The sequence below is a fragment of the Neophocaena asiaeorientalis genome, unplaced genomic scaffold, assembly GCF_003031525.2.
Source record: "Neophocaena asiaeorientalis asiaeorientalis breed wild unplaced genomic scaffold, Neophocaena_asiaeorientalis_V1.1 scaffold546, whole genome shotgun sequence".
NCBI classification, from domain to species: Eukaryota; Metazoa; Chordata; class Mammalia; order Artiodactyla; family Phocoenidae; genus Neophocaena; species Neophocaena asiaeorientalis.
Genome location: NW_020175442.1, coordinates 375,179 through 399,621, shown reverse-complemented (window position 1 = coordinate 399,621; position 24,443 = coordinate 375,179). Strand labels below are relative to the sequence as shown.

At 39.7% G+C, this 24,443-nt stretch overlaps 1 protein-coding gene and 1 long non-coding RNA gene across 2 annotated transcripts in view; one reads left to right on the top strand and one right to left on the bottom strand.

The window, feature by feature from the left end:
* CLCA1 (chloride channel accessory 1) overlaps nucleotides 1-22,469 on the top strand; it is a 36,889-nt gene extending 14,420 nt beyond the window's left edge. The window contains exons 6-14 of the mRNA XM_024767862.1: nucleotides 7,915-8,133; nucleotides 8,694-8,921; nucleotides 12,200-12,374; nucleotides 14,197-14,303; nucleotides 16,470-16,685; nucleotides 17,246-17,507; nucleotides 18,597-18,767; nucleotides 21,004-21,243; nucleotides 22,081-22,469. Of these exons, the coding sequence (XP_024623630.1) occupies nucleotides 7,915-8,133; nucleotides 8,694-8,921; nucleotides 12,200-12,374; nucleotides 14,197-14,303; nucleotides 16,470-16,685; nucleotides 17,246-17,507; nucleotides 18,597-18,767; nucleotides 21,004-21,243; nucleotides 22,081-22,469 (2,007 nt within the window). The remainder of the gene's footprint in view (nucleotides 1-7,914; nucleotides 8,134-8,693; nucleotides 8,922-12,199; nucleotides 12,375-14,196; nucleotides 14,304-16,469; nucleotides 16,686-17,245; nucleotides 17,508-18,596; nucleotides 18,768-21,003; nucleotides 21,244-22,080) is intronic.
* Nucleotides 8,137-21,128, bottom strand: LOC112415082 (uncharacterized). The gene is made up of 3 exons (XR_003006275.1): nucleotides 20,977-21,128; nucleotides 18,750-18,834; nucleotides 8,137-8,214 (listed from the first exon to the last, which is right to left on the bottom strand). It is a non-coding gene; the product is annotated as an uncharacterized LOC112415082 (long non-coding RNA).
* Nucleotides 22,470-24,443: the final 1,974 nt, after the last annotated feature.

Sequence of the window (24,443 nt, the reverse complement as noted above, 5' to 3'; positions counted from 1 at the left end):
GTGTATGGTGTCAGGGAGTGTTCTAATTTCATTCTTTTACATATACCTGTCCAGTTTTCCCAGCACCACTTATTGAAGAGGCTGTCTTTTCTCCATTGTATCTTCTTGCCTCCTTTATCAAAAATAAGGTGACCATGTGTGTGTGGGTTTATCTCTGGGCTTTCTATCCTATTCCATTGATCTATATTTCTGTCTTTGTGCCAGTACCATAGTATCATGATTACTGTAGCTTTGTAGTATAGTCTGAAGTCCAGGAGCCTGATTCCTCCAGGGCCATTTTTCTTTTTCAAGAGTGCTTTGGCTATTCAGGGTCTTTTGTGTTTCCATACAAATTGTAAACTTTTTTGTTCTAGTTCTGTGAAAAATGCCATTGGTAATTTGATAGGGATTGCACTGAATCTGTAGATTGCTTTGGGTAGTATAGTCATTTTCACAATGTTGATTCTTCCAATCCAAGAACATGGTATATCTCTCCAGCTGTTGGTATCTTTAATTTCTTTCATCAGTGTCTTATAGTTCTCTGCATTCAGGTCTTTTGTCTCCCTAGTGTAGGTTTATTCCTAAGTATTTTATTCTTTTTGTTGCAATGGTAAATGGGAGTGTTTTCTTAATTTCTCTTTCAGATTTTTCATCATTAGTTTATAGGAATGCAAGAAATTTCAGTGCGTTAACTTTGTATCCTGCAACTATACCAAATTCATTGATTAGCTTTAGTAGTTTTCTAGGTGGCATTTTTAAGGATCCTCTATGTATAGTATCCTGTCATCTGCAAACAGTGAGAGCTTTACTTCTTCTTTTCTGATTTGGATTCCTTTTATTTCTTTTTCTTCTCTCATTGCCGGGGCTAAAACTTCCAAAATTATGTTGAATAATAGTGGTGAGGGTGGACACCCTTGTCTTGTTCCTGATCTTTCCTGAGGAAATTATTTCAGATTTTCACCATTGAGAACGATGTTGGCTGTGGGTTTATCATATATGGCCTTTATTATGTTGAGGTAAGTTCCCTCTATGCCTACTTTCTGCAGGGTTTTTACCATAAATGGGTGTTGAATTATGTCGAAATCTTTTTCTGCATCTATTGAGATGAACAGATGGTTTTTCTCCTTCAATTTGTTAATATGGTTTATCACATTGATTGATTTGCATATATTGAAGAATCCTTGCATTCCTGGGATAAACCCCACTTGATCATGGTGTATGACCCTTTTAATGTGCTGTTGGGTTCTGTTTGCTAGTATTTTGTTGAGGATTTTTGCACCTATGTTCATCAGTGATATTGGCCTGTAGTTTTCTTCTTTTGTGACATCATTGTCTGGTTTTGGTATCAGGGTGATGGTGGCCTCGTAGAATGAGTTTGGGAGTGTTCCTCCCTCTGCTATATTTTAGAAGAGTTTGAGAAGGATAGGTGTTAGCTCTTCTCTAAATGTTTGATAGAATTTGCCTGTGAAGCCATCTGGTCCTAGACTTTTGTTTGTTGGAAGATTTTAATCACAGTCTCAATTTCAGTGCTCGTGATTGGACTGTTTATATTTCTGTTTCTTCCTGGTTCAGTCTCAGAAGGTTGTGCTTTTCTAATAATTTGTCCATTTCTTATAGGTTGTCCATTTTATTGGCATATATTTGCTTGTAGTAATCTCTCCTGATCCTTCCTATTTCTGCAGTGTCAGTTGTTACTTTTCCTTTTTCACTTCTAATTCTATTAATTTGAGTCTTCTGCCTTTCTTTCTTGATGAATCTAGCTAATGGTTTATCAATTTTGTTTATCTTCTCAAAGAACCAGCTTATAGTTTTACTGATCTTTGTTATCGTTTACTTCATTTCTTTTTCATTTATTTCTGACATGATCTTTATGATTTCTTTCCTTCTGCTAACTTGGGGTTTCTTTTGTTCTTCTTTCTCTAAATGCTTTAGGTGCAAGGTTAGGTTGTTTATTTGAGATGTTTCTTGTTTCTTGACGTAGGAGTGTATTGCTATAAACTTCCCTCTTAGAACTGCTTTTGCTGCGTCCCACAGGTTTTGGTTTGTCGTGTTTTCATTGTCCCTTGTTTCTAGGTATTTTTTGATTTCCTGTTTGATTTCCTCGGTGATCTCTTGGTTATTTAGTAGTGTATTGTTTAGCGTCCATGTGTTTGCATTTTTTACAGATTTTTTTCCTGCAATAGATATCTAGTCTTATAGCGTTGTGGTTGTAAAAGATACTTGATACGATTTTAATATTCTTAAATTTGCCAAGGCTTAATTTGTGACCCAAGATATGATCTACCCTGGAGAATATTCCATAAGCACAAGAGAAGAAAGTGTATTCTGTTGTTTTTCGATGGTATATCCTATAAATATCAATTAGATCCACCTTGTTTAATGTATCATTTAAAGATTGTGTTTCCTTATTTATTTTCATTTTGGATGATCTGTCCATTGGTGAAAGTGGGGTATTAAAGTCCCCTACTATGATTTTGTTACTGTCAATTTCCCTTTTATGGCTGTTCGCATTTTTCTTATGTATTGAGGTGTTTCTATGTTGGGTGCATAAATGTTTACAATTGTTATATCTTCTCCTTGGATTGATCCCTTGATCATTATGTAGTGTCTTTCTTCGTCTCTTGTGATAGTCTTTATTTTAAGGTCTGTGTTGTCTGATGTGAGAATTGTTATTCCAGCTTTCTTTTGATTTCCATTTGCATGGCATATTTTTCCATCCCCTTAGTTTCAGTCTGTATGTGGACCTAGGTCTGAAGTGGGTCTCTTGTAGACAGCATATATGCAGGTCTTGTTTTTGTATCCATTCAGACAGTCTATGTCTTTTGGTTGGACTAGTTAATCCATTTACATTCAAGGTAATTATCGATATGTGTGTTCCTATTACCATTTTCTTAATTGTTTTTGTGGGTCTTTTTCTTCTCTTGTGTTTCCTGCCTAAAGAAGTTCCTTTAGCATTTGTTGTAATGCTCATTTGGTGGTGCTGAATTCTCTTAGCTTTTGCTTGTCTGTAAAGATTAAATTTCTCCATCAAATCTGAATGAGATCCTTGCTGGATAGAGTAATCTTGGTTGTAGGATTTTCCATTTCATCACTTTAAATAGGTCCTGCCACTCCTTTCTGGCTTGAAGTTTCTGCTAAAGATCAGCTGTTAACCTTATGGGGATTCCCTTGTATTTTATTTGTTGTTTTTCCCTTGCTACTTTTAATACGTTTTCTTTGTATTTAATTTTTTGTAGTTTGATTAATATGTGTCTTGGTGTGTTTCTCCTTGGATTTATCCTGTATGGAATTTCTGCATTTCCTGGACTTGATTGACTATTTCCTTTCCCATATTAGGGAAGTTTTCAACTATAATCTCTTCAAATATTTTCTCAGTTCCTTTCTTTTCCTCTTCTTCTTCTGGGACCCCTATAATTTGAATGTTGGTGTGTTTAATGTTGTGCCAGAGGTCTCTGAGACTGTTCTCAGTTCTTTTCATTCTTTTTTCTGCTCTGTTCTTTCTTTATTCTGTTTTATCTTCCAGGTCACTTATCTGTTCCTTTGTCTCGGTTATTCTGCTATTGATTCCTTCTAGAGAATTTTAAATTTCATTTATTGTGTTGTTCATCGTTGTTTGTTTCATCTTTAGTTCTTCTAGGTCCTTGTTAAATGTTTCTTGTATTTTTCTCCATTCTATTTCCAAGATTTTGGATCATCTTTACTATCATTACTCTGAATTCTTTTTCAGGTAGACTGCCTATTTCCTCTTCATTTGTTTGGTCTCATGAATTTTTACCTTGCTCCTTCATCTGCTGTGTGTTTTTCTGTCTTCTCATTTTGCTTATCTTACTGTGTTTGGGTTCTCCTTTTTTCAGTCTGTAGGTTTGTAGTTCCTGGTGTTTTTGGTGTTTGCCCCCCGGTGGCTAAGGTTGGTTCAGTGGGCTGTATACGCTTCCTGGTGGAGGGGACTAGTGCCTGTGTTCTGGTGGATGAGGCTGGATCTTGTCTTGCTGGTGGGTCGGACCACATCCTGTGGTGTGTTTTGGGGTGTCTGTGACCTTATTATAATTTTAGGCAGCCTGTCTGCTAATGGGTGGGGGTGTGTTCCTGTCTTGCTAGTTGTTTGGCATAGGGTGTCCAGCACTGTAATTTGCTGGTCGTTGAGTGGAGCTGGGTCTTAGCATTGAGACGGAGATCTCTGGGAGTGCTTTCGCAGTTTGATGTCACGTGGAGCCAGGAGGTCTCTGGTGGACAAATGTTCTGAATTCGGCTCTGCCACCTCACAGACACATGCCTGACACCCAGCCAGAGCACCAAGCCCCTGTGAGCCACATGGCTCAGAAGAAAAGGGAGAAAAAAAAGAAAGACAAAAAGAGAAATAAGTAAAATAAAGTTATTAAAATAAAAAATTATGAAAAATAAAGAAATTAAAAAGTGTAAAAAAAGAATGAAAGAAGAGAGCCACCAAACCAAAAATCAAATCCATCAATGACAACAAGTGCTAAAAACTATACAAAAACAAACAAACAAAAAATAGACAGAGAGAACCCTAGAACAAATGGTAAAAGCAAAGCTATACAGACAAAATCACAGAAAGAAGCATACACATACACACTCAGCCAAAGAGAAAAAGAAAATATCTATATATATTAAAAAAAAAGGAAGAGAGCAACCAAATCAAACAAACCTACCAATGATAATAAACTATAAATACTAAACTAAGATAAACATAAAACCAGAAACAAATTAGATGCAGAAGCAAACCCCAAGTCTACAGTTGCTCCCAAAGTTCACTGCCTCAATTTTGGAATGATTTGTTGTCTATTCATGTATTCCAGAGATGCAGGTTACATCAAGTTGATTGTGGAGATTTAATCTGCTGCTCCTGAGGCTGCTGGGATAATTTTCCCTTTCTCTTCTTTGTTCGCAGAGCTCCTGGGGTTCAGCTTTGGTTTTGGCCCTGCCTCTGTGTGTAGGTCGCTGGAGGACATCTGTTCTTTGCCTGGACAGGAGAGGGTTAAAGTAGTGGCTGATTAGGGGGCTCTGGCTCACTCAGGCGGGGGTAGGGGGGAAGGGTATGGAATGCGGTGCAAGACTGCTGCGGCAGAGGCCAGCATGATGTTGCAACAGCCTGAGGCACACCATGTGTTCTCCTGGGGAACTTGTCCCTGGATCATAGGACCCTGGCAGTGGTAGGCTGCACAGCCTCCCGGGAGGGGAGGTGTGGATAGTGACCTGTGCTTGCACACAGGCTTCTTGATGTCTGTAGCAGCAGCCTTAGCATTTCATGTCCGTCTCTGGGGTCCGCGCTGATAGCCGTGGCTTGCGCCCGTCTCTGGAGCTCATTTAGGCGGTGCTCTGAATCCCCTCTCCTTGCACACCCTGAAACAATGGTCTCTTGCCTCTTAGGCAGGTCCAAAGTTTTTCCTGGACTCCCTCCTGGTTAGCTGAAGCTGGAGCCTCAGCTCCCAGCCCTCACCTGCCCCGGCGGGTGAGCAGACAAGCCTCTCGGGCTGGTGAGTGCTGGTCCACACCGATCCTCTGTGCTTTGCCCTCCGCACCCCTGTTGCTGCGCTCTCCTCAGTAGCACTGAAGCTCTCCCCCTCCGCCACCCGCAGTCTCCGCCCGCTAGGGGGCTTCCTGGTGTGTGGAAAATTTTCCTCCTTCACAGCTCCCTCCCAGAGGTGTAGGTCCTGTCCCTATTCTGTTATCTCTGGGTTTTTTGTTTGTTTGTTTTGCCCTACCCAGGTACGTGAGGAGTTTCTTGCCTTTTGGGAAGTCTGTCTTCTGCCAGCGTTCAGTAGGTGTTCTGTAGGAGTTGTTCCACATGTAGATGTATTTCTGATGTATTTGTGGGGAGGAAGGTGATCTCCACGTCGTAATCCTCCGCCATCTTGAAGGTCTCTCTGAGATTGTTTTAAATTAGCCACAGTTAAATTTGATGCACAGTCAGGTTTGGGAGCCTCTGCTCGGGGTTTACACAAAAGTTTTCCAGGTTCCCTTCCTAAAAAGTAGCTATAATGATAATACGGAAACACTACCAAAACAATCTGAAAAATGCAAATAAAGAGAAAAATAAGTGTTTTACAGCTAATGATTACTTTCTGAATTACTTGACTCCCAGATATTTAGGATTTTTAATTGAATGATAATACTGTAAAATCACTGAGCGGAGGAACTAGGTTATACCTTCTTTGTATACTGTGCCTCTTTTTTAAATCTCCCAAATGCTAGGGATATAAACTTTAAAAAGGGGAAGACACTATCATTTAGTTAGTATTATCCTTATTGCATACGTTCTCATATAATTCTTGCATAACAACTACTGCCATTTTCTAGATTTAAAAAACACTGACATACAGATTGGTAAAGGTTACTAAAAAAACAACAAACATATTGAGCTTTTTTTTTTTTTTTTTTTTTTTTTTTTTTTTTTTTTTTTTTTTTTTTTGCGTTACGCGGGCCTCTCACTGCTGTGGCCTCTCCCGTTGCGGAGCACAGGCTCCGGACGCGCAGGCTCAGCGGCCATGACTCACGGCCCCTGCCGCTCCGCCGCATGTGGGATCTTCCCGGACCGGGGCACAAACCCGTGTCCCCTGCATCAGCAGGCGAACTCTCAACCACTGCGCCACCAGGGAAGCCCTGAGCTTTTTTTGTGTATCAGATATAGGGCTAAGTTTTGAGGAAGCAAATTTAATGAGACAGGGTTGTGTCACAGATGGATTTTCATCCCAATAAGTGCACTACAATGTTAAAGGAGCCTTATTGAAATTTCTTATAGGGTACTGTGAGGCCACAAGGTTGAGTGGAAATTCTTTAGGGGAAGGGTATGAAATGGGAGAACATTTTGAAAATAACCTTTTGGCTGAAACATGAAGGTAGAGTTCACAATGCAGAAGACAGAGGAAGAATTCCTTGACAAAGTGGGAATCATGAGCAAAGACACAGAGATATAAAACAGTCTGGCAAGTTTGAGCACTTATAGGCTACAGTGGGGGAAATTAGAGACTTGGAATGCATGGCCAGAGCAAAGATCGTGAGTGAAGTGAAAATCCAAATCATGGAGATTGCTATTAGCTATGTGAAGTAGTCTGGAGCAATCATGGGCCACAGAGGGACCTTAAGTACAGGAATAAGAAGGAATACGTACCTGGCAGCTGTGGAGTGGACCAATTAAAGAGGGAGCAAGATGGAAAGGTCAGATAGTCTGAGGGAGGGACGATGAGGGCTTGAATGATGGAGAGTCCATTGGTAAGGGAGAAAAGATGATGAACTGGAGAGAGAGAGAGAATTGTATTGATCTTCTTATTTCATAGAGGGAAGAAGGTAGGAAAACTCTCAGTTTCCTATTTAGGTGACTGAATAGATAATGGTGACACCAAGTTAGGAAATACTTGGTGATGGGGAGGAGCAGAGTCAGAGGAAAGGTGATGAGTTCAATTATGAAAACCTGAAGTTTAAGGATCCTATGGGACATCCAAGTGGATTTTGGAGAGAGCTGGAATGTTGGGTGTTGAAAGTTAGAACGTAAGGTGTTTGTAAGTCAGTGGGAAGTAAGGAAGTGAGCAGGAAGTAAAAGGATGGAGAGAGAAAATGGTACCAGGAGAGAAATGTTGAGATGTAGGTGGCTTAAAGATAGTGGCAATTGCTTGAAATGGCAAATTTGAGAAGTAGGAGGGAAGCCAACAGCAGGCAAATAGATGATTGCTGAGGAGCACTAAAAGTCCACTGAGGTCAAAGACTTGTTTTGAGATAGAAACTCTGAATTATCTCTATGATTTTCCCCAGCAGTGCTCTGCAGTGATTGTGGGATTGAGCCAAGGTTATGGGGTTACAAGGCAGTCTGGGGAGGAGGGCACATAAATGTAAATCTGCATTTAAAATATTTTAATCAAATTATTAAAGATTTTAACAAGTAGTTTACTGTTATCTATATCATTTTATTGACAATTTCAGGTGGTTGAATTCTGTACAGAAAAAAACCACAATAAAGAAGCCCCAAATGAGCAAAACAAAAAATGCAATCTCCGAAGCACATGGGAAGTGATCCAAGGTTCGGAGGACTTTAAGAAAACCACTCCTATGACAACACAGCCACCCAAGCCCACCTTCTCATTGTTGCAGATCGGACAAAGAGTTGTGTGTTTAGTCCTTGATAAGTCTGGAAGCATGACGGTACGTTGATTGAGTCTTGGTCTTCTGGATGGTAGTCTCACATTTGTATATGATATGATCTGGACCACAACTTGGAGCTGGCTGGGAATAAACACAACCCCAAGGGTCAGAACAGTTACAGGAATAACATTTCCATCAGAATTGCCCACCACCTCAACTTTATTCAACAAAAATTCAGCATCAAGTGTCTCATTTGCCAAATTAAATTAGCCTTCAATTTGTGAGCAAAGATCTGATGAATTATATAGAATTAACATTTTTTATGTTTCACTGACTGTATGTATGTTTATAGAACTATTACTAGAGTATTTAACTAATGATTGAACTAAAGCCAAATCCGGCTTTATCTTTTAGGGCTATTTATACAAAATAATACTATCCAAAGATACTACTAACTATAAAGGAGAAATGTTCCTCCGTAGAAGGATATGCCTTGAGTAAGCTTATTGTCATTTACTCTACATTGAGGCAGCCATTTCCAAATTCCCTCTAGCCTGTTCTGTTTTTAGTCTGCCCATCTAAACCCAACCTGACTGCTTTTCTTCTGCTTCTCCATTCAGGTTGGTGACCGCCTTAAACGACTGAATCAAGCAGGCAAACTTTTCCTTCTGCAGACGGTTGAGCAAGGGTCCTGGGTTGGGATGGTGACATTTGACAGTGCTGCCTACGTAAAAAGTGAACTTGTACAGATAAACAGTGCCACTGAAAGAGACACACTTACCAGAAGCTTACCCACAGCGGCATCAGGAGGAACGTCCATCTGCTCTGGAATTCTATCAGCATTTACTGTGAGACAAGTTGCCCTATCATAGTTTGCCAATGCTTACAATTTATGTCTCCTAAGAAATTCCCCTTTCCAGTGTTTCCATGCATGCCTAGTGTCTAGTTGAATTAGACAACCAATTGCAGAGCAATGGTTCAAATGGTGCAACAACATAGGCCCCCAAAGCTATGGTTAACTAATTCATTCATGCTTTTGTGTTTTTCTGCATCTGTGCATTCATGCTTTTCTGCATGCATTTGAAAGATTCGTGGTGTTACTTCTACATGTCGGGCACTGTGATATGCATTAAGAATACCACGAGGGCCAAACATACCACACCTGTTGTCGTGGAGCTTATAATCTTAGTGGGGGGAGATTCATTAACTACATAGTCACATAAATAAGTGTATAATCATACACTAATGACTGCTATGAAGAAAGGTACACAGGGATCTAAGAGGTTATCTTCTATGAAGAAAAAAGTGAACTCTGAGTTATGGTTAAATATTGAGGTAGATTAACATTCCAAACGTCTGGGTATATAGGACCTCCTTTTTGGGGAAAAAAAAAAAGGTTTATTTATTGAAATAGGAGGGCTTAGGAACTGTAACTCTAATTGTATTGGGGGTGTATCCAAAGATCCCATCTGATCATCCAATCATGTCATCCCTCTACTTAGACATCAATCTCTCCCCATTTTCAACAAAACTAAGTAAAATTTCTCTAACTAATATTTAAGTTCTTTTATAATATAGCCCCTACCTACCTTTCCAGGCTCAAGTACTCAGGAGTCTCTCCCAGGTATTCTATGTTTAAGCAAATTAGATCCCCTGCCCTTGCCAGCCAGCTTCCACACCTTTGCCGGGCCAGCTCCCCATGTAGAATAATTTCTCCTCCCTCCTTTGTACCTCAAATCACACTCATTCTTCACACATCATCATAGACACTACTTGACATCTTTCCTGATCGTTTCAACTGTATAGAGTTTCTCCTTCTGAATCCTATGAACATTTTTCTATTTTTTCTTAAACATCTCTTACGACTTTTGACTCTTCTGTCTTATTTCCTGTCATGTTCTTTGCTCAAACAAAACTTCTTCAGAGATAGGAATTATCTTTTAACTTCCCAGGCTGCTGGCACAATATCTTTTCTATAGGAGGTTCTCAATAAAAAAAATTAAATTGAGTTATTTGATTACACCTGATGCTTAAATGCTCCAAATATAGAATAGAATATTCTATATTTATTTAGAGGCTATTTAGATCCATGAAATAAAGAATAAGAGGCTGAAGGAAGCTGGCTGGTCTAAGGTCTCAGAATCTAGGCAGTGTCTTGGGAAACTCTGCCCTCTGTCTGCTTGGGGCATAACACATCAATGGGGCTGTTCCCGATTTCCAAGCAGCAGCAGGAACATTTAGTCTTCAGCTCACACTGTTTCATGTTGACAGTGGACTCAACCATTCCCTTACGCAGTCTGTCCCTCTGGCCCTTTTATTCCACTTTGAAGGTCAGTTCCCTAGAAGTGGTTTTTATTGTGTACGCAGCCAGCTGCAAAACCCTTATCCAGACGCCTGTGTGCACTTGGGTTCTCTTGCTTCTGCCACTCACCCATGCTTTGATTAAAGGAGCAAGTAAGGGAGGGAAACTGACATGTTGTACTAAACTCCTGCTATACAAAACCTGAGGGGAAATGACTAATGCCAGATGGCCTGGTGGTGAAGAGGGAACTTCTGGTTCTGTATTTTCCACTCTGATGGCGTGAGAGAGTATGTGAGGAACACAGTTGGAATTTAGATGCTCCTCATGCCCAGCAGAGCCCGGGTATGGGGTGGGGGGAGATTGTGTGTGGCTTCAGGGTGACGAGGTAAAGGGCCTTGGATCCTGCACTGTCTCAATTTCCCCACTAGTCCCTGGGGCAGGACCCTGGTCAGGTCTGGCAGTGGTATCAGTTGAGCTGTGGCCACTGGGCTTTGCTTGTTTTCTTAGCTTGATCACGGCCCATTGGTCTTCCCCAGCTGACTCACCACACTCTGGCTCTCACTGTTGGAGCAGATCCCTGAGCACCCCCATGTCCTGCATCCAGCCCTTGGGACGCTGTACACCCCTCAGCCTCTATGGCAAGATAAACTGTCTTCTTGCCTGCCAACTCTCAAGTCAGCTGCCATCCATTTCCCCTATGGATACATGGAGACTTCTGCATGTTTTCCATGACACATAGCAGTGATGGGGAATGGGACAAGGGAATCCAAATTGAGCCCTTTCTCTGGCCGCTCAGGCCCTGCAGCTTGGTCAGACTGAGGCTACAGCCACAGCTGACAGGCTCCTGGGCTCCAGAATTCTTCACACGGCAGCAATCACAGTTCTGCTCTCTTCCCTTGTGGGGCAGCCCCCTCTTAAAAGAAGTGGGGTGGAAGTCTCCTCTGATCTCATCTTCCTTTTCAACCTACTTAAGAGAGCCTTCCCTTCCTGAGAGTCTGGTCCAGAGAGAGGAGTTACTTAGGCTTGATTACTTGTTTCCTCTACTTCTGGGTCTCCCTTCCACTCTTTTTAAGGGAATAGTGAACTCTTGCCTTCCTCTTCATAAACATTATTATTTTATCTAATTTTCCTTCTATCATAATCTTATCCAATCTTATCCATAATCTTATCCATATGCATAAGGCATATGCTCTCTATACCACGTAAAAAGCTATAACCTGTGTCTCCCAGGAACAGTTGAGACATACGTGTCATAGGACAACTAGGAACTGGGGATTAATAGGAACAAAATGTTTTGCTTTAATCAGAGGGGATATTAAAATTTTTAATAACTCATGTGACCTGGGGACTGACCAATCAGAACCAAGGCCAGCCATAAACAGCTTACGGTAAGACTGGTGAATATCATACAAGCTAAAATCTGCCCCGAGTCTAATATTATTATAGTAATATATTAGTCCTCAGTATTATCCCCATTGAATGAGGGTAATTTCTGAAGGCATCTGGGAACCTCTGAAAGCCTGTCAAGGAGAGATCATGTGAAAGAAACTAGAAAAACCTTCTTTTCTGCTTAGTGCTGTCCATCCCTGGAACTGCCCTGCATCCCACCTTATTGAGTCTTCTCTGCAACAGGCTAACCAAGAGAAAAGACCATTGTCAAGTTCCATGGTCTTGTATCATTGCAAGACAGAGAGATATTTGACCATTCCTAGACACTTTTGTTTATCCCCTCTGGAATTTCTCTTCTCATTCCCTTTAACTGCAGTTTTCCCAAACACTTTGACTACCCTGAGTATGACAACTCATGCCTGATTATGTCCTTAGGTGATTAGGAAGAAATACCCAACAGATGGATCTGAAATTGTGTTACTGACCGATGGGGAGGACAGGACTATAAGCTCATGCTTTAATGAAGTGAAACAAAGTGGAGTCATCATCCATACAGTCGCCCTAGGGCCGTCTGCAGCACGGGAACTAGAGGAGCTGTCTAAAATGACAGGTGAAGTATGACCTGCTAAGTCCTACTGTATTTTCTCTTCCACTGGACTGTGAGCTCCAGTGCTCTGGGGAGTAGGGGAAGGGTGGGATAGGGACAGATGGGGTTATCTTATTGACTAACTAGCTGCCCTTACCCCAAATGACTTTTAGAACTGACTCCACTCATTTATTTTAAAGCCTTGGTTCTAGGATTAGGGCAGTCTGGAGAAGATGGGACCAGCACAGCACTCTAGGGAGAACTTGGGACTCTCTTCCCAGACACTTTATAAGGACTGGAAAGAATCTAATCAGTTAGCCAGGAACCACTCACTTCCAGTTGGCAGCTGGCCAAGAGACCCAGGGGACACAGACGACAAGCCACTAACTATATAATACTATGATACAAGTGCTCTATTAGTAATAGAGGGTACAATGAGCACAAAGAAGGGAGCCTAGACTTTATCTGGGGAAGAAGGAGTGTACAGGAAGGTGACATCTGAATTGGGGCTTGAACAAGAAATAGCAGGGGAAGGGCAAAGGGCCTGCTGAACCAAACAGAAGGTCACTCTGAAAATATAGAATATAATGCAGTTTCTTTGTAAAACATTCATATATTGTGCTTCTACCTTCCATACACATACAGTTAAAATATATCCCATCTGAACCTGCCTTCTTCAGCAGAGTAGGTTTTAATATTTTTTTAAATTTTTTTAACTTAAAGCCAGCATTATGGATATCAATTATTATGCTGAGTTGCCATCTAAGCCAGATAAAGTGACAGGACTCTTTGCTCCTAATACTACCTGTCTTAGGCTGGGTTTCCTAGAAGCAGAGCCTGGGAAAAGGATTTAAGTGCATGTGATTTATAGAGGGAGAGCTCTCAGGAGAAAGGGAGAGTAGGGAGTAAGATCAGGCAGGGGAAGAAGCTAAGCACAGATGTGAAATTAGAGGCTAGCTGAAGCCTGGTGCCACAGGGGGCTCTGGATCTGGAATTGCATCACAGATTTGGTACAATATTGAAAGAGAAGGCTGACCTTTTGAACCACTGTGTCCATCAGTCAGTGGTTATAGACTGTCAGGGCAGAGCAGGGGTAAGGGGGCATGTTATGTCTTTAGCTAGGGTGGCCCCATTAGGTAAAGACATTTTCTTGAATAGGAGGCAGCTATATGCCATTAATCTAACACTTAGAGCAGCTGGGGAGAGATGCAGTAGCCTAGATAAGGGGATCTGGGTGAAGTACCAGTAGGATGACCAAAATACTCTTAGATTTTGGATGTCATTAACAGTTTTAAAGTGTTTTCTCATTAACTATCTCAGTTACATCTATTCTAAATAGCTCAAGACTACATGGCCTGGTATATCATCTCCTGTTTACTCTACATAATACTTTTCTATAACTGTCCCCTGTCAGTTGTTATTTCTTACTGTTGTAACATACACATGTTTTCTGATTTAGGAGGAAACTTGAAAAGTCAAGCTTGCTAAGATTATGTCTAAAATAAGAATAAATCAATACACTTGCAGTAAGGCTTAATGACTCATATGAAAGTGCATGACCTTTAAAACACGAGATTTATATTACTAGTTTTGGTCTGTTGGAGATTCTTGACCGCTTTGCAGAGAGCTGAAGTGGCCAAATGACTATGTTGCTGAAGCTATTATTTAATAGGATTAAAAAGTTAGTATCAGCTTCTGAGTTAATCTGGACACCTATTTAATGTTAATCTATTAGTACTTTAATAACACAGTGTATAATATGTATTTTGTTATCTTAACAATATCTAAAATGTTGCAAATACTTGCTTTCTAGAAAATAACTTCTGATACTTTGATTGCATTTTAGGAGGTTTACAGACATATGCTTCAGATCAGGTTCAGAACAATGGCCTCATGGATGCTTTTGGGGCCCTTTCATCAGGAAACGGAGCTGTCTCCCAGCGTTCCATCCAGGTCAGAGTTCTTCCTCCTTGGTTTTTCATGTTTATAAATAACCATAGCCAAGATGGGGAGTTTAATGGTTAAAAGTTTTAAGTTCTACATTCTTCTAGTAATGAATTAAAATTAAAATAGACGTTTCAGCCTGATATTAGACATTATTCCTAAAATACAACACTATTCATTTAAACAAGGCAATTAGTGTTTCTTGTTTGGAAACAATACTAAGTGACTTCCTCTTAGAAACCATCAACATAAAATATAGTGGGTCCAGGAATTCTTTTTTAACATCTGTTAACGAGCACCCATAGCAATATAATTGGCTCAGAATTTTCTTCAGAGTAGATCATCTCAGTATAAATTTTCTGGGACAACTGTGCAGGGATTACTTGGTCTATTTTTCCATTACCTCAAATCCTTGATATTTGCCAAGATTTTCATATAATGAATGGAAAGTGATTTGTACTGTGAAAAGCCCATGTTGTCAGTCCAGACACCTGGATCCTGTTCATGGGTCTGCCATTAACTGTGACCACAGGCAAAGAACTTTACTTCTCTGAGCTTCAGCTTCTCAGCCAGAGATGAACCAGAAAACTTCTACGGGCCCTTCTGCTTCTAAAATTTCAAGAAAACCAAATTTTCTTTCAAAAGTCTTGGGACAATAAAAAAAGGACAAATATATTTTTAAATGCTCTTCTCTAATAGTTGTAAAAGTTATTCACATGAATCTTTAAACTAGAGAGAGTGAACAATCAGCACCACACTTGTGTGAGTTGTAACTTTTATTGTGAATAAAATTAAAGGAATAATGTAGTGTCAAAGCCAAATAATGACCTAATATATAGCACAGGGAACTCTACTCAGTACTCTGTAATGGTCTATATGGGAAAAGAATCCAAAAAAGAGTGGATATATGTATATGTATAACTGATTCACTTTGCTGTACACCTGAAACTAACACAACATTGTAAATCAACTATACTCCAATAAAAAAAATTTAAAAAGCCAAATAATGACAGATTTCAAAATAATAGCCTTTCTAGTCTATCGATGTAGCATTTATTCAGTCAAAGAAGACAGCAATTATACTCATTTGGGTTATCCTAGTTCAGATTTAGAATATTAAACCCAAGAGCCCGGTTTGGACGTGGGAGGAATGTGTCTTAGAAAAATAATTAAAGTGATGAAAGGGCAAGTTTACAGCCAGGCAGTTTCTGCCCATTATTTTTATATATAAGAAACCAAAAAGGGAGAAAGATAGAGACATGAGTAGGACTCATTTACCCACCTGCCATAAGAATCATATCTAAGGGCCCCTAGCTTTCTTCATATCCCAGATCATAATCTACATACAAAACTAGAAAGTCTGGCTCCATTACTAGGCCACCCTATCTTCTAATGGATATCAATTTAAGGACCATAAATAATTATCTAGGAGATAATCCTCAAAAATCACATTTCTACAAAGTCTGGTTAGCCCTACCCTACCTCAACCCCTGCTCCACAGCTCCTTCATTCTACTTCAGACAACGAATCAGCCTTGGCCATTGATTTATTTCATTTATTTTCACAAGGACTGCAGTAATAATTGACCCACGAATTAGTTAATTGCGATTCAAACAATCCATATGTGGGCGAAAATAAGTCCTAGTTAGTCTCCTTAAGGGTTTATAGTCTAGTAGTGAGATGAGCTGTGTACACCAGTAGGTATAAAGCAAAACACAATGTGAGGAGCTCAAAGGATTGAAAGAAATAAGATTCTATGGGAGATCAAAGGAGGGAGAGATTATTCTCCACAGTAAGTGAGATGGACATCAGAGAAAGCTTCATGGAGAAAGTGGCTTTTGAATTGAATTTTGAAGGGTAGGTAAGGCTTAGACAAATGGACGTGGATGTACAGACTTCCAGGAAAAGCAGAGAGTATGATAGTCAGAGAGTCAGGGATTCATGAGAATCATATGGGGAAGTGGTCTGGTTTGGGTGTAGGAATCAACATTATGGAAGCTAAGGCTGAAAAAGTAATTTAGAATTGGATCATAATAGGTCCTAAATATCAAACCAAGAACTCAGGCATCACTGAAGGCTTTTTAATGGGATAACTGAGAGTTGGAGACAGAATGGAAGAGACTATGTGATGGGGGCTCTATTCTCCAGAAAGTAAAGAGCTGTTTTTCTTAACAGCTTGAGAGCAGGGGATTAACCCTCCAGAACAGTCAGTGGTTGAATGGCACGGTGATTGTGGACAGTACTGTGGGGAAAGACACTTTGTTTCTCATCACCTGGACAACTGACATTCCCCAAATCCTTCTCTGGGATCCCAGCGGAAAGAAACAAGATGGCTTTTTAGTGGACACATACATCAAAATGGCCTACCTCCAAATCCCAGGCATTGCCAAGGTATGGACTCATCTATTTTCCTTCTCACAATTTGATAAGATAATATAAAATTTTTACAGAATAATTGTAGCTTTTTAAATGAGGGTGGTTGCTAAAAAAAGAGCCAGTATTGAATGAAAGAGAAAACAAGGAAAAATCTCCATCCGGTGGAAATCACTCAGTATGACAGCAAGTCCAGAAAAAGGAAGTTGGTGATATTTTCTCCAGGTGCTAAAAGGAGAACCTTCAAATTACACAGCAGCTAGAGCTTTGGCATCATGAAAACTATTTCCTCTACCTCAGAAATCTGTCGATTTGATCCTGCTCTTGAGAAACCAAGGCTAAAATAAGGACACAACTTTCAGACCTCATTTTTCCCAACTAGGATTTTCTTGGCAATAGAACCATGTACTTAGTCCAAATATACCAAAGTTTCCCTTGGCTGAGAGAGTATCAAAAATCTTCTTAGATATACTTGTAATGTACTTGTATTAGATGGGCTCTTCCTATAGGTGGCATTGAAGTCAGATCTGTGTCACTTAAAGCTATTAAGTGGAAATGTCTCCATTTTTTTTGGCTAGGTCGGCATTTGGAAATACAGCCTACAAGCAAGGTCACAAACCCTGACTTTGACTGTCACCTCCCGTGCATCAAGTGGTACCTTGCCTCCAGTTACAGTGACCTCTAAAATGAACAAAGACACAGGCAAATTCCCTAGCCCTATGGTAGTTTATGCAAAGATTCACCAAGGAAGCTTGCCAATTCTCAGGGCCAAGGTCACAGCCCTGATAGAATCAGTGGATGGAAAAACAGTTACTTTGGAATTATTGGACAATGGAGCAGGTAACCACCCAAGAACTTGAAGAACATATCTTTCTTTTCCAAGAAGCAACCAGGGAAGAGCAGGAGGGCATGTTGTGGTGAGGACAGTTAGAAGCAGGAAGTCCAGCACTGTGGTTCTGGTTGGGGGAGCTTTCTGCCACCCCATAATTCCTATATTTCAAATTGTTGGAAAACATGAGGAAGGGACTACCTTTAGCTTTTGTAAAGCCCCGAAGTCTCAGACTCTAGGGAGTTGTCAGTGGGTATTCCACACCCTCCAAAAAGTGAAGAAGGAAAATTAATAGGTATTTTGTGTTAGGAGTTTGTGTGAAGATTAGACAGATGGATAGATAGATAGGTAGATAGATAGATCTTCATTTTTTAATCTTCACCACACACTTTGGAGATATTATCCCTACATTACAGATGAAGAAACAGGCTTTCACATTTAAAAAGCAGCAGAGTTGGATTAAAGTATAGTCATACGTGACCCCCATATCTATGTAGATTCTATATTATCCTTCACCCAAAGGGAAAATTCTACCTATTATTTTTATATTTAAGAAGTCAAACAGGGAGAGAAAAAGAAAATTCTACATTTATTTTTGGAAGGAACTTGACTACTGTGAAACAAGTAACCTTATTAAAACAAATTCTGTAAATGAATTTCCCACCTAAATCTACCCTAGTGAAAAGCCATAAATTAAAAAAAAAATCATATAACTTTTTTTTCTCACCAGTAACATATAGTAATTGAATTCAGTTCAACAGATACGTACTGAGTAGTTACCTTGTGCTATGTTGGTTGTAACAGAGGCACATGATTGATCTCTGAGTTCAGAAAAAAGACAACAATTCAGGAAGACAAGATGTACACGTATGAAATTACACACACATACACACACACACACACACACACACACACACACACACACACACACACGGAAAAGAAGTATACCTCATTCTTAACATAGTCAAATCCTAAACTCTCTTGGAGATAACACTGGATTATCTTTGCTTTAAGAAAATTTAATCCACGTATGAGTTGGAAATATACAAATGCCCAGTTACCTTTAGGATATTCATTAATTCCTTCATTTCCCTGTCAAGGTGCCGATGCTACTAAGGATGATGGTGTCTATTCAAGGTATTTTACAGCTTACGATACAAACGGTAGATACAGTGTAAAAGTGTGGGCTCTGGGAGGTGTCAATACAGCCACTCAGAAGGGGATACCCCAGCAAATTGGAGCCATGTACATACCTGGCTGGATCGAGAATGGTAAGTCATCTATAATAACATCCTTGGCTTGAGTAAAAGGCTTGGAATCAAGTGAAAACCACTAAACCTGTGGAGAGAATGGTACAAAATTAAATCAGGGTTTCTCAACCTTGGTAACTATTGACATTTTGGCCACATAATTCTTTGTTGTGAAGGGCAGTCCTGTGCATTGTAGGATGTTTAGCAGCATTTCCGGCCTCTATTCACTAGATATCAGAAGCGGCCCCCACAGTCATGACAATTAAAAATGTCTCCAGACATCATTCACTGTCCTCTAGGTAATAACATAGCCCCCAGTTGAAAACCACTAGACTGAACGTAGATTTTGACCACCCTGGTCATCTCTTGTGCTTCATTTGCCTCACTTGTAAAATAGGTAATAATGGTAACTACCTCATGGGATGGTTATGAGGAATAAACAAGAAAACACATCTAATAAGCTATTGCTGGTAAATAAGAAGTGTTCAATAAATGTTTGTTATTATTTTAAATAAATCTTAACACATTTCATAATAAAGCTCTTTCTACTGATATAGGCATTTCCACAGAATCAAAAATAACAATTTGGGGCTTGTTATCTGCATCAGTATCACCAAAAGCCCACTGTCTCCTCTTCCTCCTCTCTTCTGCTCAGACTAGGGAGAATAGTAGACGAACCTAATAACAGGTAGCACACTGAGCCCACATGTAAGCAAGTGGAAAAATTACGCTCCAAGGAACAGACAGTCCCACACCAATCTTAGTTACGAACACTTGTCCTGGACTAGAGCTGGAATGAGGTCCAAGACTGAGTCCTGATAGGTTCCAGGACTTGTTTTCCATCAACCTGCATTCTGTCCTGGACAGGTCTTGTCCTAGTGCTGGTGTGTAGTAAGAAAAGCTCTTCTAAGAAGCTTCACACTGTCCTCTTTACTTGAGTGTGTGATCAGTAAAGGGAGGATTCTGAGACATGTGGTGTGTCCTCATGCAAAAGTGATAATAGGAAAAAGTGCTTTAAAAGACACCATTGCTTCCAAAGCTCTTTTACATATTTCAGCTTATTTTATTCTCATTTGCCCTTTTTGTTGAGTTAGGGAGAGAAGTCAGGAGAAGACGGGTATACTTGCTATATCTAGCATTATGCTCAGTGTTACACTTACATTAATATAGCTCATTCTCCTAATTATCCCATTTTACAGATGGAGACAGAGGCTAGAGAGGTTATTGGTCCACATTACTAAAAGTGATAGCACCTGACTTGGCACTGGGAAGCTATGCTCTTCCCCCTATACCTTGATGAGCCTTGATACCAAGAAAGAAATTCTCTACTGGTGAATTGAATTAATCTTAAACCTGCTAAAGTATTCATTTCATCTTTGCCCAAGACCAGATTAATGGGTATAAAGATCAATCTGTCTTTACAGACAAAAGATTATAAGGGCTAAAGAAGAAGAGTTTATGAGAAAGTAAAACCAGAGTAATGCCATGTTAAGGTATTCCAGAATATTTTTATTGAAAAGAGAGTCTGAGAATCCCACTGATTGAGCAGGCCAGGGTATATTTAGAATTTCAGGATGATTTTTATACAACCTTTCAACAAGAATGTGAAGCAAATTGGGATTGCTACATGAATTAGATTTCCATGCATTCATTGAGAAAATCAAATCTTTCAAAAGCACACAATTTTGGAACCCCTAACATAAAACATTTTGTGAGAAACTACAATCTAATAAGAAAGACAAAACACAAACATGGAGAAAAAAGAGAAAAATGCACAGAATTATTAATCAAGGCAATTCTTGAAGGCCCAGATAATTGATTAAGAAATAAATAGGAAAGACAATGAAACCCCTAGTATTACCCAGGTGGAAGAGATTGCTTGAGGAAGTCTGAGAAGGTTTAAAGCAGGGGTAGTATTTAAACTGACCTTGTGTCAGGTTAAGAGTAGGATAGCAAAAAGTTGGGAAAAGAAACAATTCCAGGACAAGTATATTTACAAAAAATAAATTATGAAAGCTATTCCACTAAATATCCAGGAAATAAATATATGTGAGATAAAGAACTGTGATTTTCTCTTTGCTTTTTTTCCATCTGATGCAACCTGATTTGGGAGCTTTACAACAAATGGTTAAAGTAAGTTTTGTGTGTGGGAGGAAAGAAGGAAAGGGTAGAAAGAGGGTAATACAATAAAAAACAGAGGGAAGTATAGCCATTTCATGGTGTTGTTTACCTTGCACTGAGGAATTTTTTAATGCAGGTCAAGTAAAATGGAATCCACCAAGACCTGAAATTAATAAGGATGATCTTCAAGGCAAGCAAGTGTGTTTCAGCAGAACGTCCTCGGGAGGTTCATTTGTGGCCTCCGATGTTCCAACGGCTCCCATACCTGATCTCTTTCCGCCTTGTAAAATCACTGACCTGAAGGCAAAAATCCAAGGGGACAGTCTCATTAATCTGACTTGGACGGCTCCTGGGGATGATTATGATCACGGAAGAGGTAAGCTGAGTGTGGTGTGGGCCCTGTAAAAGAGTTTAGCAGCCAAGCAGAGAGGCAGAGGGCGTGAGGCAGGCAGGCATGTTGTGATGCATGTGGAGGGATCTTGAACATCCTCTGAAATGAAAGCTTAAGATTTTTAAACATGAGAAGTTTAGAATCTGAAAAACTGGCCCAAAGGGGTGTAAGATGTTTCAACCAGGAACAGGCAATCCTCAGTTTTTTTCTGAAATCTTGCCAAGCCGTTTGCTTGGCAATCTTGCCAATCTTGCTTGCTGCTTTAATAAACCTCATTTTTAGTAATGACCCCTGGAGAGAATGGGGAAAAGATCATAGATATCTAGGGAGCAGGGCTGTCCTTTGGAAGAAATCTCAGATTCTACCAGAGTTTTCCTCTCAAAGTATGGTCTGTGGACTGCAGCATGGGCATCAGATGAATGCTTGTTAGAAATGTGGAACCTTAGGCCCCACCCCAGACCTACTGAAACAGAATCTGCATTTTAAGATCCCTGGATGATGTGTATGTATGGTCAAGTTTGAGAAGCACAAATAATAAAATAATAAGTGGTAATTAACCTCCTCTCTCAGTCAGGTGCTATGGCCAGAAATACTGACCTAGTCTTTAAGTCAAGCCTGATCCAGTTTTACATTTATCACTCCGTCGGGATATAAAAATAAGAATGTAAAAGAAGATACTAATGCTTATAAATATGGACCGTCAATTACATTTATTTATTGGTATTTTATGGGATGGTGATATTGTTTCTAACAGACTTTTTAAAACTTCTTTAAGACTTGAGAATTACAAGTCACATCCTTTTTCTCTCTTTCTTTTTTAAGCTCACAAGTACATCATTGGAATAAGCACAAATATTCTTGATCTCAGAGACAAGTTCAATGATTCACTTCAAGTGAACACCACTGACCTCATCCCAAAGGAGGCCAACTCAGAGGAAGTCTTTGTGTTTAAACCAGAACACATCACTTTTACAAATGGCACAGATCTCTTCATTGCTGTACAGGCTGTTGATAAGGTCAACCTGAAGTCAGAAATCTCTAACATTGCACAAGTATCTTTGTTTATTCCCCCAGAGACTCCTCCAGAGACACCTAGTCCTTCTCTCCCTTGTCCTGATATTAATATCAACAGCACCATTCCTGGCATTCACATTTTAAAAATTATGTGGAAGTGGCTAGGGGAATTACAGCTATCAGTAGCCTTGGGCTGAGTTTTCCCCAAAATAAACAAATCATCCATCTTTTTTTGATTATAAAAATTTATAAAATGTATTTTAGACTTCCTGTATGAGGCAATTTAATGAAATAAAATGCTAAACAACCAGATACATATGTATAAAAACTACTTAGTCAAATCCAAAAGTTTAATTATTGCTCATTTATTAATGATTTTGAGTAGTAGAAAGTAGGGGTGCTTGCATCAATAAATGGAAGTATGTTTTAGTTTGATTTAAGGAGCTTTGCCAGTTATAAAAGAACATGTAATTCTATGTGAAAGATGCCAGAAAGGCCCAACCAGATCAAACTATTTAAATATAAAAGGCATGGCTTGTTATAGAGGAGATTTGGACCAACATCACCAGAATTATGTTTTCTTTTCACTAGATTTGGGCAAGGATGATGCATTTAAGAAAGAGATTGCATTGTAGAAAGATATAACAGCATGGTAAGGGCTCCATAGGCATAGAAATGTATGTAATATGCATGCAATTACATGAGTTGATGATCCCTAAAGCCACAGTGGTGGGACATGAAGTAGGAAAGTAGGTTCAGGCCAGGTGTGAAGGAAAGTGATTGAGAAATAAACATTTATTTTGTACTTTGTGCCAAGTGCTCTACTAATGCCTTATATGCATTACTTTATGTAATGCAATTCGGTTCATTCAGTAAATGTTCATTAGATGACTACTATATTCCAGGCTTACGCTAGACCCTGAGTACAAAAAGATGAGCAAGATTTGGCCTTTTTCTTATAGGCGTAAAGAACATTTGAGGATAAATCAGTGCTATGCTTGAGGAGTATCAGGAGGAGGGAGGTTTTGAGGACTACATAAAGGTGGAAGAGGCTATGGTCATGACAGATGAAAGGGGAAGGAGAAGAAAAAGGAAAAAGGACAAATAGACTTAGCAGTACGGCAGTTCCCATCAAGGACTAATCACACATTCCAGTGCCTCCATGGCCAAGTACTCTTGTGAAAGTTGTTTCAAGTTCTCAGTTCATTAGCACAATTAAAGTGCGGGTGACTCTCTGATTGAATACAAAATATCTAGAAGACTGTTTCTACATAGACTCCAAATTTATTTCTTTATTTACAGATTTTCCTTAAAGGAAGATTCAAAGATTTCAAAATAGGATTTGAGGCATCTTAGAGATACATACAATAAACATGTTTAAAAACTAAGAAAATAAAGAAATGAAGTAAATATATAATAAAAACTAGAGGAAGCTTCAGCATATCCAAGGCCAAATATAATGTCCTGCTCAATTGCTATCGGCAGGTCACACATCAAAGATTTACAGAGTCCTGGGCTTCCCTAGTGGCACAGTGGTTGAGAGTCCGCCTGCCGATGCAGGGGACACGGGTTCGTGCCCTGGTCCGGGAAGACCCCACATGCTGCGGAGCGTCTGGGCCCGTGAGCCATGGCTGCTGAGCCTGCACGTCCGGAGCCTGTGCTCCACAACGGGAGAGGCCACAACAGTGAGAGGCCCGCGTACCGAAAAAAAGAAAGATTTACAGAGTCTAAAGTGAAAAACAAACCATAGGGTCAGGAGGAGCATGGCTTTTTCTAGTTGAGACCCATGTGAAGTTTCATCTACAGATCCTCAATAAATTAGGGTACTGTGGTGTTAAGGACAGTAGCCTCGGGAACACCCATATAATAATCACAACAAGTTTAATGTAGCACTGATCACATCTTTCACTGTAATCACACTTCACTGTGGTGTTACAATACACTCTGGCATTGTTCAGGAAAGACTATTATACAGGGGCCCAAACAATACAAAAGTAGCAAATAGCTCTTGAGTTTGCTCCAAAGACAAAATTTGAAATGAATGGATTGTATGTCCTTTAGTCTAAGAAAGACTAGTTTTTCTTATGTATGTTTGTTATAATAGAACAGCAGAGAGTTCTGAGGCAAGGAAGACAGTGACGTCCTAAAATTCAGTATTGTTTATTGAGGAC